The 14,129-nt window shown below is 45.5% G+C and overlaps 1 protein-coding gene across 1 annotated transcript; it reads right to left on the bottom strand.

Annotated features, from left to right (window-relative positions):
* Positions 1 to 1,015: 1,015 nt before the first annotated feature.
* On the bottom strand, positions 1,016 to 8,648 carry LOC132818909 (immunoglobulin kappa light chain-like). Its single transcript, XM_060830043.1, has 4 exons — positions 8,582 to 8,648; positions 8,151 to 8,395; positions 7,456 to 7,567; positions 1,016 to 1,690 (listed from the first exon to the last, which is right to left on the bottom strand). The coding sequence occupies exons 1-4, from the start codon at positions 8,628 to 8,630 to the stop codon at positions 1,362 to 1,364; spliced, it is 735 nt and encodes a 244-aa protein (XP_060686026.1). The 5' UTR covers positions 8,631 to 8,648; the 3' UTR covers positions 1,016 to 1,361.
* Positions 8,649 to 14,129: the final 5,481 nt, after the last annotated feature.

Below are 14,129 nucleotides of genomic sequence, written 5' to 3'. Positions count from 1 at the left end.
ATGAAAGAGCCACGGTGGAATCTGGGACTGAATCCAAGGGGTTTCTGAGCCACCAACAGCCTCCCTGCTGTGTGAGGGTCTGTTTGGATAAGATTTCAGCCCCATGGGTTCCCACTGATACTATAGCCAGGGAGTGAGATTGCTGGAGCCACATGTGGACTGAGGAACACAAAGTCAGGACAATGAGCTGCTCTGGAATCCACCCTGAGCCCTGGATGGTTGTCACTGAGATGGTCCAGGGGCTACAGAAAGTGGAACCAGTTTATCATTGACTGTCCTCCCCAGCCATGGCTCCCGGACTTAATATTCTCAATCTGACTCAAGGGACACACGGCGCAATTCCATCTCATTTGAAGAGTAAAGAAAACCCAGGTCTAATTTAGGGAATATTTATTTCCCAAACCCTGTGGAATTATTATTCTGAGTAACAAGATTGTGCTGGTCGTATTCATCAAAACATGATTCCCAGTGACACTGGCTCCCAAATGGTTGAGTTATTTTTCTTGGCCTGGGATCTTGCTGTGCCTAAAAGATGGGTGAGTGAATTCCCATCAGATTATTGTGTTCCCCAGTGTCCCCTCCTGCCTTCCTTCTTTTCCCCATTTATTGGGGAAGATTTTCTCAGGGCCCTGCATTCCTGCTGAAAGTGCCCCTTCTATCCCTAACTGTAGAATTGCCCTCCTGCTCCCGGGACCCCATTTCCCTCTCTATTCTCCCCCTCATGTTCCAGATCTTGAGGGTGGAGGGTTTCACTTCATACACCTTTCCCTGAGGCTTCAGCTCGGGCCATTCCAAAAGCACACACGAAACAGAAACTGAATCTTCTTCATCTTTATTCCCTTTTCCAGATTGACATTGACAGAAAACAGACTGCAATTAACAGCCCAGACAGAGGAAGCTGCACAAATTCACAGCCACATTGGAGCTTGAGGAAAACACTTGTGGAGATTTTCTCAATAAGATGAGAATCCTGTCCCTTTAAACAGTGACAAAACCTTAAATTGGAACTGGCGGCTGAGCAGGAAGGAGATCTGGTTTACTGAAGCAGAGACTTCTGAGGTTCACATTGTTTTTGTACAGCTGGCACTTTTCAGCATCTTTGAGTGGTTTTATTTGGCATTACCAGTCATCACTGCCCCAAACAAACACTCCCAGAATGGGTCAGCATGGCGTTTGATACAGAGTAAAGCTTGTTTTTGGTGATCCCAATGACCTGACCTCACCCTTGAACCTCAGAAGTGTCGCCAAGCCAGTCCAAAGAAGGAAGAGTTGAAATTCAGTGCTGACAATAAGCTTTTCCCTGCCAGTTCAGCCCTGTTCTATTTAAAGTTGTGTCTCCTCTGTGGACTGTCTCAAACACTCTACACACATTCTGATCTCCTGATGCTCTTGCTGAGGGGAGAGGGGAGGGTCACGTGGGTGAGGGCACAGGAGAAGCGAGCGTTGGACTCCCAGTCAGACCCAGAGAGGGTCAGCAGGCTGCTGACACTGTAGGTGCTGTCCGAAGCTCGCAGGTAGTTGCTGGTCTGAACCCCGTCTGAAATGACTGCACCGTCCTTCTTCCACTGCACCTCCAGCTCATCAGGATAGAAGTGATTGGCAAGGCACACCAGGGTGGCAGTGCCCTTGGCATTGACCTGCTCCGGGGAGGGGGGCAGCAAGGTCAGCTTTGGCTGAGAGTTTTGACCACCTGAAAGGCAAGAGAAACAATTTTAAGCCCTGCCATTCAAACTGATTTCAACTCCCTGAACATGAACTGGTAAAGCAATCCATTTGAATATTTGTGGCCAAGACCAAACAAACCTCATAAAAGGACAGGGATTTTTACACATTCTCCCCGTGTCTACTTGGGTTTCCTCCCATTGCCACAAAGATGTGTAGGCTAGGAGGGTTATCTATGGGAAGGAGAGGGTGGGTGGGATGCTATTTGGAGGGTCAGTCTGGGCTGAATGGCCTGCTTCCACACTGTATGGTTTCTATGAATTCTAACAGAGATAACTATGAGAAAGAGGCAGTCAATGCATGACTGAAGGTGTTGAACTTCGATGCATCGAGTATATGAAACAAGGTAAATGAGCCTGTAGCGCAGGGACGTGGCTGCAAGGGGATCAGGGCTGGGAACTAAATATCCAAGGATGCACATCTATTGAAAGGAAATGCAAGGGGTTAGAGGGTCAAGTGTGAAGGAGGTAATGAAGGTAATGCTTGTTAGTCAGGAAATGATCTTGGGGAGATTGATGGTATCAAAACTTGGTAACTCCCCAGGGCCTGATGCTCTACATCCCAGAGTCCTTAAGAAAGTGGATGTAGAAATAGTGGACACATTGGTGATCATTTTCCAGCATTCTGTAGACTCTGACAGAGTTCCAGTGGACTGGGCAGTATCCAGTGTAATCCCACTTTTTAATAAAAGGAAGGAGAGTGAAAATGAGGAATAACATGAGGAAAACACTGGAGTCAGTTATTAAAGATACAGTAACTGAGCATTTGGAAAGCAGTGACAGGATCGGACCAAGTCAGCATGGATTTACAAAAGGGAAATCAGGCCTGACACATCTCATGGAAGGTTTTGAGGATGTGATCAGTAGAGAGTGGACAAGGCTGAATCAGTGGACAACAAAAACAAAAAATGATGAATTCGTTCAGCCGGTCTGGCAGCATCTGTGGAGAGAAACTGAAGTTAGCTTTTCAGATTGATTGACCCTTCCTCAGATCTCAGTGGACAGTGTGTATTTGGACTTTCAAAAGATTTTTGACAAGGTCCCATGCGAGAGATTACCCTGTCACTTGGAAATAAAATTAAGTCAACAGCATGAGGAAATTTTGAGTTGGACTGCATAGAATCTGTGTGAGTCAACTTAAGAAACTACAAAGGAAGAAAGACCCTGATGGGAGTTATATACAAGCCTCCTCGCAGTAGTCGGGATGTGGGTCAGAAAATAAATCAGGAGATAGAAAAGGCATATAAGAAAGGGATTACTACAATAGGCATGGGGACTGCAATATGCAGGTGGTCTGGGAACGTTAGGTTGGGAATGGATCTCAAGGAAAGGAATTCATGGACTGACTGCAACAGGCATTTTTGGATCAGCTTATGGTAGACTCGCTAGGAAACAGGCAATTCCGGATTCGGTGATGTGTAATGAGGCAGCTCTGATTGGGGAGCTGAAGGTGAATGAACCCTGAGGGGGCAGTGACTATAATGTGATAGAATTCACCCTGCAGTTCGAGAGGGAGAAGCTGGAATTCGATGTAATAAGAGGAGATAATGAGCAAGTTAGACAAAGGACATGATCTATTTCAATTTCCAGAAGACCTTTGACAGGTTTCCACACACGAGGCTGCTAAATAACATAAGAGCCCATAGGGTTTGGGGCCTGGTAATGGCATGGATAGAGAGTGGAAATGAATGGATCTTTTGCAGGATGACAGCTGGTGCCTCATGCAGTTCAGCAGGGGGCAGTGTTGGGACCTCAGCTATTCATGTAACAATTAATTATATATTAACGATCTGGGAAAAGGAACTGAGGGCATTGTTGGTTCAGGGGGACACAAAGAAGACTGGAAGAGCAAGAGTGAGAGGAGATTCATGAGTGAGGGCAATCGATAGGTGTTCCTGCAGCTGCAGATGGGAATCCAGGATGGTGTGTTGTCTCCCTGGGCCAGGGTCAAGGATGTCACTGAGAGGCTGCAGAGCACCCTGAGGGGATAGAGGGAACAGGCAGCACTCATGATCTACATTGGTCCCAGTGACAGAATTTAGGTAGCTCAGGAGGGAATTAACAACAGGAGCTCAAAAATAGGAATCTTCAGATTACTCCCAATGACCATTGCAAGTAAGGAAAGAAACAGGAGGATAAGGCGAGGTGTCTGTGAGGCTGGAAAGATGGTCGAGGAGGGAGGGCTTTAGATAGTTGTGACATGGGAATGACTCTGTGGGAGATGTGACCTCTATAAACCGAATGGGTTGCTCCTGATCAGAGCAGGAACTGAGCTTCTTGTGGGATGATTTGCCGGTGCTGTTGGAGTGGGTTGAAGCTAACACGGAATGGCTGTGGGAACCAGGATGTAATATGAAGTAGGAACACCAAGGAACACAGACTCCTGAAAAAGACAGATAGCACCAGAATAAGGAATAGCAATTTATTAGGCAGGGTCAGAGAGACAGAGAGAGCAATAAATTCTAAGTCCGGCTGACTGTGCATCTATGGGACTGTACTGAATGTGGAGAATAAGATTGGGAAGCTACAAATGCACATTACCAAGGGGAAAACTGATGTTATCACTTGAACAGATAAGGCTCAAATGAGGACAGGACTGGTTGTTAAATATTCCTGGAAACAAGGCGCTCAAGAAAAATAGGAAAAGGGAAAAAGAGTGAGAGGTGTGGGATTGGTTAAGGAGATCGATGCAACGCTGGAGAAAGAGGATGTCCCAGAGGAGTCAAGGCCAGAATTGATTTGGTTCAGGATAAGGAACGTAAAAGGTGCAATCAGATTGTTCAGTGCAGTCTGTCGGTCACCAACTAGTGGGAAGGATGTACAGGAACAAATCTGCAAGGAATTCACAACAAACATTAGGGGGACTTTAATTATTGGAATATAGACTGGGACAGTAGCAGTGTGAAGGACAGAGAGGGGCCAGAGTTGAGAGAGTATGCTCAGGTGAATTTTCTCCAGCCATGTGTCTCCATTCAAACGAGAAAGGAGGCTCTGCGATACCCGAATCTTGGGACTGAGGAGGCCCAAGTAGATCAAGTGTCAGTGAGAGGACATTTAGGGAAGAGTGATCATTGTATCACAAGATTTAGGGTGAAAGTAGAAAAGGACAAAGGAGAATCCAGAATAAAGTCATGATCATGGATCAGTTCCCATGGATAACCTCCAAATGTCTCACACTTCGAAATTTTCACTTTTTTTTCAAACAGAATATGGATGAGTTACAAAACTAATATTTTGCCACCGTATTTATTGTTGAGAAATATATGGAATTTTGAGAAATAAATAATGCTGTCTTAAGAAGAGTCCATATTACAGAAGAAGAAGAGGTGCAGTAATCTGTTCTTATAACTTATAAGGGTAGCTAAAACCCCAGGACCTGATCAGGTCCATCCAGGTAAGTTGTGGGAAGCTTGGGAAGAGACAGTGATGTCCCTTCCGAAGATGCTTATATCACCAACAGCCCAGTGTTGGAAGATCGGAGCGTGGCTGACATTGTGCTGCTATTTCAGAAGGTCTGCAAGGAATACTCAGGGAAGTATAGACCGGTGAGTCTGATATCAGTGGGGAGTAAGTTATTGGAGGGGATTTTGAGATACAGGATCTATATGTATTTGGAAAGACAAGGGTTGATTAGGGGTAGTCCACATGGCCTTGTAAGTGGGAAATTGTGTCTCAAAAATTTGACTGAGTATTTTGAAGATGTGACCAAGAAGATAGCTGAAAGCAAAATCATAGACATTGTCGACGTGGACTTTAGCAAGGCCTTTGACAAGGTACTGCATGGACAACTGGTTAGTAAGGTTAGATCAAATGGAATCCAGGGAGGGCAAGCCAACTGGTACAAAATTGGCTTGATGGTTGGAGACAGAGAGTGGTGGTAGTAGATGGTTGTTCAGAATGGAAGCCTGTGACCAACGGTGTGGCAAAAGGATTGGTTCTAGGTCCATCATTGTTCATCATTTATAGAAACAAATTGAATGAGAATATAGGAGGTAGGGTTCGTGAGTGTACAGATTACATTAAAATTGGTGGCAAAGTGGGCAGTGACGAAGGCTATTTGAGAGTACATTTACATTAGGTATTGAGGTAATAGCGAAGTGTTGCATTTTGGTACAAAAAACAGACCACGGTTTACACAGTTAGTTGTGGGGCCATGGGAAGTTTTCAAAGAGGGAGACCAAGGAATGGAGGCATATAGTGCTTTACAACTGGTGCCACATGTAGACAGGGTGGTGAAGAAAGCATTTGGTACACTTGGGTATGGGAGTTGAGATGGCATGTTATGGCTCTCCAAGATATTGGTCAGGCCACATTTCAAATCACCTTGCTATTGGAAGGATGGCATTAAACTTGAAAGGGTGTAAAAAGAATGACAAGGCTGTCTCTGAGACTGGAGGGCATGAGTTATAAGGAGAGGTCGGTTAGGCCTGGGCTATTTTCTTTGGAAGGTCAGAAGTGGCGGGGTGACATTCTAGAGGACTATAAAATCATAATGGACAGAGATAAGGTTACTAGCTAAGGTCTTTTCCCCAGGGTAGGGTCGTCCAAAACTAGAGGGCAAAGGTTTAAAGCAAGAGGGGAAAGATTCAAAAGGGACCTGAGGTACACCTCTTTCACATAGAGGTTGGTGCATATATTGAATGAACTGTCAGAGGACGTCATAGAGGTGAGTCTGATTATAACATTTAAAAGATATTGGAACAGGTACATGAAGAGGAAAAATATTGGGGGAAATGAGCCAAATGCAGACAAGTGGGACTACGGGGAATAGAGGTGAATAATTCATGAAGGATATGAATATGTTGCAGATGGGGTAAAGAAAATTGCCATGGAAAGTGCAGGGATGAAGGAATTCAGTTCAGAAAATATTGTGAAGAAGTTTAGACTGTCTTCATTGAAGAAGAGAAGGCTGAGGAATTCAACATCAGGAGGGGTCTGGGCAGAATAATTAGGGAGAAAACATTTTCACTCATGAAAGGTTTGAGAGGGAGAGGGAGATTTAAAGTAATTAGTAAATGAATCAAAAGTAAGATGAGGCAAAATGTTTTCAGCCAGTGGGTGGTTAAGGTGTGGAATGCAATGCCTGAGAGTGTGGTGGAGGCAGCTTCAATTGAAGCATTCCGAAGGGAATGAGACTGTTATTTGAAAATGAAAAATGTGCAGGGTGACAGGGAGAAGGCAGGAGAATGACACTCAGTCAATTGCTCATTCAGAGAGCCAGTACAGACAGGATGGGCAGAATGGCCTCCTTGTGCACTGTAACAGTTCTGTGATTGTGTGATTGAGCAGAGTTAAAGCTGAGGGAGGTGGGAGCCCGGTGTCTCACTGTGCTGCTGCTGCAGCTGCTGCTGCTGCTGCTGAGGTCAGTGAGATCAGAGACTGGGACAGGGTGCCAGAGCTCACATCAAACTCTGCCCCGTGTCCGTCACACTGAGACTGGCAGGAGGCTACTCACTGATTTCACTCCATGCTGCAGGAATGGGACCACAGGTTGCAAATGGACAGAGCTCCTCCACACAGTGAGTAAAACTGACTGACTTATATCTTGCTGCTTAAATGGGGCAATAGGACGACAGAAATACAGCTGGACACCCTGTTCGACACAGTGCTCCTCAATCAACCATTTCATTCACTGCAGCTCCCCACTAACACCTTCAACAAATCAGTATTTGTGTTTTAGAAATTGCGTTTAGAAAATAAAAGGTTTATTAATAGAAGATGGAGATTTACTTACTCAGTCTGAGCTTGGTTCCTTTACCGAACGTAAGCCACAGTGAGAGCTCCCAGTGCAGAGGCTGTACAAAAACCTCTGCGCTCTGCTTCCCCATGTCATTCTCAACGTCTCCCTGTCTCGCAGTGTCTCCGTCACTCTCACCCTCTCCCTGTCTCTCTCTGTCCTTTACTGACTCTCACCTTCTCTCTACCTTTCTCTATCACTCATGCATTTCTCTCTCTCTGTTTTTCTCATTCTGTTTCTCTCCCCCTCTCTCTCTCATTCTCTCTCTCTCTGTGTCTCTCTCTCTCTTGCTTTCTCTTTGCGTTGTGTCCAGCTGGGCTCGGGCAATTTGTGAAACTTATTTTTTGATGTTAAATCTTGCAGGTGCTCTTCCCATGTGGCCATGGAGTGTAAGAGGGAAACCTGAGACCTTCAGTGAGTGGTGGACACCACAGGGACTGGAGTGTGTTGTGGACAGTGACAATCCCAGCATAGGGTAATTTGTTTAGTTTCATTTATATGTAATTGTGGATGTGTCAGTATAAGAGGTGAGACTATGTGTCCAATATTACATATTATAGGTAGCAGGGGGATATTGTCAGTACAGGGAGGTGATGATGTGTGTATTGAGGATTTTGTACAACTGTATATCACTGTGTAGGGGAGCTGTACTCGCGCTGACAGTAATAATTAGCGACATCCTCATTCTGAACGTTGCTGATTGTGAGGGTGAAATGTGTGCTGGACACTTCTCTCCCGGTGAATTTGTTGGAGACTCCTGTGAATCGAGTCGTTGCATCATGGATCAGGAGAGAGGGCTTCTGCCCTTCTCGCTGCTGGTACCAGGAAACATCGTTACTAGCGCTCTGACTGGATTTACAAGTGATGGTTGCAGTCTGACCCAGTCTCACTGACAACACCGGGGGAGACTGAGTCATGATGAAGTCCCCACTGATACCTGAGGGGTCAGAGAGAAACACAGTGAAGTCAGAACTGTAACAGAAAGAGACTATCAAATGAGAGATTGTTGGAGACACTGAGCATTCCTCTGGTTTCAGCATTTTCCCTTCAATCACAAGTCAGTGAAATTGGAGTGAAATGGAGAGCAGCTAAAGATTCAAGGTGGAAGGAGAGAGATTTGTACCTGCGACACAGAATGCCAGGGGCCAGATCAGCTGGATGTGTGAAATCATGGTGTGTGCTCCTGTCCCTGTGCCTGGTTCCTAATAAACTCTCCCTTCACTGGGCTCTGCTTTATAACGCTGCAGCCTGTGACAGTCTGACTGGGTGTTCCTCAGTATGTAAATGGCATCAGGCAGAGAGAGCCACATCAGCACCTCACACTTCCTCTTCTCTCTCTCTCTCTCTTCCTCATCCTTCCTTTTTGTACTTCCTCGCCCTCTATTCCTTTTTTCTCTTTCTCATCTTTCCCTTGTATATATATCCCTGTCATTCATTTGCTATTTCCATTTCTGACTCTGTGCATTTCCAATTATATCAGCACTTATATCTTTCTCTTTTTCCATGTAATTTTGACACTCTGTTTATCTCCCTTTCCCTCTGTGTTGATTGGTCTCTCTCTCTCTCTCTCTCTCTCTGTCTCACTCTTATCACCCATTCCTCTCTTTCACTTATCTTTCTACCTGTTTTCTCACTTGCTCTCTCCTTGTCCCCTCAATCTATCATTGCCTCAATCTGTTTTTGTCTCTGTCCCTCCCTCCAGCCACTCTCTAACTGATCTCTGTAGCAGGCGTTATTTCAGGAAATTGGAACATTGGGTCCTGGAGCAGTAGCTAAATGCCTCACCCTCTGCCACTCAATCTTACAATGTGCACTTTCTCGATCTTCCCTTTATCTCTCTCTTTCGTTCTGTCTCTCTGTCTCCTGTCTCTCTCTCTCTCTCTTCCATCGGAAGCTTAATGCAATGAACAGCATTTAACAAGTCTGTACTCAGGTCATCAATGATCTGACAACACTAATCCCAGCTTGGCAGTGAGGCAGAGGGTCAGCTATGATCATATTGAATGGCAGAGCAGCCTCACAGGGTCAAACACAAACCAAACCATAACCCTAACCGCAACCTTTATCCTAACCTTAACCGTAACCCTAACCCTAACGGTAACCCTAATGTGAACTCTAGCCCTAACCCTAACCCTAACCCTTACCCTTACCCTAACCCTAACCCTTATCCTAACCCTAACCCTAACACTACTCCGACTCCCTCTTTCTATCTTTGTATGTCAGTTATCTTTAATCTCTGCCCCTGAGTACTGATTCCTCTTCTCATGGAAAAATTGTCTTCCTATCCACTCTATCTCTGCCCCACATAATCTTATAGCCCTTTATCAGGTTCCCTCTCAACCTTCACTGCTCAAGAGAAACAATCCCAGCCTTTCCAATCCTTCCGCATAGCTCAGACCTTCCAGGCCAGGCAGCATCCCGGGAAATCTGCTCTGAACCCTCTCAAGTACAGTCATATCCCTCTCATAATGTGGTGACCAGAACCTGCTTGTCTGTCTGTCTATCTGACTCTCTCAACTGCAACTGGATCCTCCAATAGACACCAGTAAACAAGGATCTCAATGCCATAGCAATACTGGGACTTCAGAATGATGAGCAGGAATAGGTAATTCAGCTCTTCAAGCACGTTTTCCATTTAACATAATCATGGCTGATCTTATCCTCATCTCTACTTGCCAGACTGCTCCCTATTGCCTACTATCCTGCTTTTCATCAGGAAGATCTGTTTCTTTCTTGAATCTGTTGATTGATTCTGCCTCCACTGCGTTCTGGGGGCAGTGACGTCCACAGATTTTCAACTCTCTGAGAGAAATAGTAAGAATGGAATTGAATCCCTACAGTACGGAAACAGGTCATTCAGCCCAACAAGTCCACATTGACCCTTCAACGAGAATTCGACCCAAACCCATCCCACTACCCTTTCCCTCTATCCCTACATTTCCCATGACTAATGAAGTTAACTTACACTTTCCTGGACACTATAGGAGGATTAGCCATGCTAATTTACCAAATGTGTGCACCATTAGACTGTGGGAGAAAAGCAAAGCACTCAGATGACACCCACACAGACAGGGGGAGAATATGAAATGCCACACAGTTGCCTGTGTGTAATATCGAACCCAGGTCCTTAGCACTGTAAGTTAGCAGTACTCACCACTCTGCCACCATGCCACCTATAGTTTCTCCTCATCCCAGTTTTGAACCTACCTCCTCTCACTCTATATCAATGACCTATCGTTCAAGACTGGCCCACAAGAGGGAACATCTGTTCCATGCTTGCCTTATCAGTCCCCTTTAGCATCTTATTTACCTCTCTCAGATCCCCCGTCATGTGACTGAATTCCAGTGAGTACAAGCCCTAGCTATTCAACCGTTCCTGTACGACAGCCCTTTCATTCCGGGAATCAGTCTGGTGAACATCCTCTGCACTGCATCCAGTGCCACCATATCGTTCTTTAAGTAAGGAGACCACAACTGAACACAATACTTCAGATGTGGTCTCACCAATGCATCACAGAATTCTAACAATATTTCTTTATTTCTGCGATCCAGTCATTTTATAATAAATACCAAGATTCCAATTGCTGCAAGAAATGCCAACATTTCAATTCTCATGGGACTCAATTGGAACCTCCAACAGAGATCAGGAAACATGGGCCTCCTTCCATCAGGACTCTCCAACAGACACCAATAAACCTGGACCTCGTTCTCGGTGGACCATCCATCCCACTCGAATGTCCAATGAACAGCAGTAAGCAAAGGCCTCTTTCCCACTGGACCCTCCAGTATTGGAGCTTCAAACCCCAAATCCTCTCCATTACATAGGTCTCTTATTTCAAACTCCACAACATGGTTTGTCTCTGCTCTACATCAGCCCCTTGACCACAGAAACCCTTATTCCTGCTTATCCCACCTCCAAATTCCATGATTCAGTTGTCCTTTCCCAGCTTCCTCCATCTATGCTCCACAAATTCCAAATTTTCTGAAATGGTGTGGTCCCTTTCCTGTCTCACACCAAGGAGGAGATGGACAGATATGATATTCCTCATGAGTTGAAAGATTATGGAGAGTGGATGTGGTCAGAATTGGTCAAACTGATGATGGCTCCTGCAGTTGAATATCCTGCTGGCAAGCTCCAGCCTTTTACACACAGAATGGAGAAGTGTATAGAGTAGGGACATATTGCAGGGCTCCATAGAACTATCCCTCACCATCAAGTGTCCCTCAGGAGGGGAGAGGGAATGTTCAGGGTCCTGAGCTCCATTTCCCAGCCCAGGCAGTTTGTCTCCCAATGAATGAATGAGACCCCAAAATCAAGCTTAAAAGGAAAGATTTGCTGGGTTATGGGCAGAGAGAGGGGCAGTGGGATTTAAAAGGATCACTCACAGACACGATGGGCTGAATGGCCTCCTCCTGTGCTAGGGAGGACTGAATTGAGAAGGAACTTCTTGACCCAGAGGGTTGTGAGTTTATGGAATTCCCTGCCCAGCGAAGTAGTTGACTCAGTAGAGGTAAATGTTTGTGAAGGTAAGACAGATATTTTTTGAACAGTAAATGAATTAAGGGCTATAGTGAGAGGATGGGGAGGGGGGGCCGAGGCCAGGAAAAGATCAGCCATGATCTTATTGAATGATGGAGCGGGCTCGAGGGGCCAGATAGCCTGCTCCTGCTCTTAGTTCTTATGTTCTTATGTGCTGTCACATTCCAGGGAGTGCAAATGGTTCACAGTTTTCTCCCATCTCAGTAACCCAGCTGCTCCGAGCTCCTTCTTTCACTTCCTCTTTTAATGAAGTTTCAACCTTGCAATCTGACAGTCTTTGCAGTTATTTTTTACACTGGGGCTTTCTGCTGTGGTCAGAATCTCTAATAATAAGTGTCCGATCAGTGACAATCACAGCAGCTAAGAGCAGTCAGGACTGAGGAGCCAAGCTCACTGGGAAACACATTGGGAAGATCAAAGCCATCCCCTTCAGCTCCCAGTACAACCTCCATCCCTCTCCCTGAGCACTGTCTGCTGCTCAGTCAGACTCTTTACAAAAACAGAATACCTCAGCAGGTCTGGCAGCATCTGGGGAAAGAAATCAGAGTTAACCTTTCAGATCGAGTCACCCTTCCTCAGAACAGTTCTGAGAAGGTTCACTTGTCCCAAAATGTTAACTCTGCTTTCTCTCCACAGATGGTGCCAGAACTGCTGAGCTTTTCCAGCAATTTCTGTTTTTTGTTTCTCGTTTACAGCAACCACAACTTTTTCATCTTTTATTTAGTACCAGATTCCTTACAATCTTGGCCTCATCTTTGAGGTTGATCTGAGCCCCAAATCCTCCACAGCACAGAGATCACTCACTGAAAATCCCAGCCGTTGCTTTGGGACTCCAAACGTGATCATTCTAATGTTGTCCTGGGCCACATCACGGCCATTGCCCTCTGTAAACTACAGCTCACCCCAAACTCTGCTGCCCTTATCCAAACTTGCACCAAATCCCATCCCCATCCCCCACTGTCCTCACTGACCTACAGGCTCCCAGTCCAACACCACCTCAATTTTCTAATTCTCATCCTTGTTCTCAAATCTCTCCCTATCTTCCACCCTCCCTACCTCTGTGACCCCCTCCTCGCGGCCTCACTCAATGTGATCAATAATCTTGGATATATAGCTCTCTATTCCTTCATCCAAGGTATTGAGAAATATCATGAATTGCTGGGATCCCAGCACAGATCCCTGGGACAGTAATATTCACATCTTGCTCATTGGAGGACTCAGACATTAACCCTCTGCTCTGTCTCCTACATCTAAGCTAATTCCTGACCCAAGGCAAATGTGTTTACTAATTCAATATGCTTCCATGCTGATGAACAGTCTCTCAGACAGTGAAACTTGGACCAGGTGTAGGCCATTCAGCCCTTTGAGCCTGTTCTACCATTCAATATAATCATGTCCGATCATCCAACTCAGTCACCTGTTCCCACTTGCTCCCCATAACCTTTGATCACTTTCATCCTGAGAACTATATCATGCCCTTTCTAGAAAGCATTCAATGGTTTGGGCTCAACTGCTTTCAGTGACAGAAACCTCTACAGGCTTCCCATTCACTGGATGAAAAGCTTTCTCTTCATTTCAGCACTAAATGGTCTTTCCCATATCTGTAAATTGTAATCCTTGGTTCTGGACTCCCCAGTCATCAGGAACATCCTGCCTTGTCCTGTTAGGATTTTAGAGTTTTTAGTGTGACTCCCCTCAACATTCTAACCAACAGTGAATATAGTCCTAACTGATCCAGTTTCTCATCAGATCTAAGTGCTATCATCCCAGGAATCAGGAAGTTTTTGCTGCAAACGTTTCGTTCCCTGGCTAGGGAACATCATCAGTGCTATTGGAGCCTCCTGTGAAGCGCTGCTTTGATGTTTCTTCCGGTATTTATAGTGGTTTGTTCTTGCCGCTTCCGGGTGTCAGTTTCAGCTGTAGTAGTTTGTATGTGGGGTCCAGGTTGATGTGTCTGTTGATGGATCTTCTTGCCGTTTCCGGGTGTCAGTCTCAGCTGTAGTGGTTTGTATATGGGGTCCAGGTCTATGTGTCTGACCTGGACCCCATATACAAACCACTACAGCTGAAACTGACACCTGGAAACGGCAAGAAGATCCATCAACAGACACATCAACCTGGACCCCACATA

The sequence above is a fragment of the Hemiscyllium ocellatum genome, chromosome 9, assembly GCF_020745735.1.
Source record: "Hemiscyllium ocellatum isolate sHemOce1 chromosome 9, sHemOce1.pat.X.cur, whole genome shotgun sequence".
Classification (NCBI taxonomy): domain Eukaryota; kingdom Metazoa; phylum Chordata; class Chondrichthyes; order Orectolobiformes; family Hemiscylliidae; genus Hemiscyllium; species Hemiscyllium ocellatum.
This window is presented reverse-complemented; position numbering and strand designations above follow the sequence as displayed.

What these genes read in the sequence shown, in the direction of transcription:
- LOC132818909 (XM_060830043.1), bottom strand. Translation starts at nt 8,630, where the DNA reads ATGATTTCACACATCCAGCTGATCTGGCCCCTGGCATTCTGTGTCGCA. An exon ending in TCACCCTCACAATCAGCAAC is followed by an intron (nt 7,568 to 8,150) that starts GTTCAGAATGAG and finishes ACTGCGAGACAG; the next exon opens with GGAGACGTTGAGAATGACAT. An exon ending in AGGAACCAAGCTCAGACTGA is followed by an intron (nt 1,691 to 7,455) that starts GTAAGTAAATCT and finishes CTTGCCTTTCAG; the next exon opens with GTGGTCAAAACTCTCAGCCA.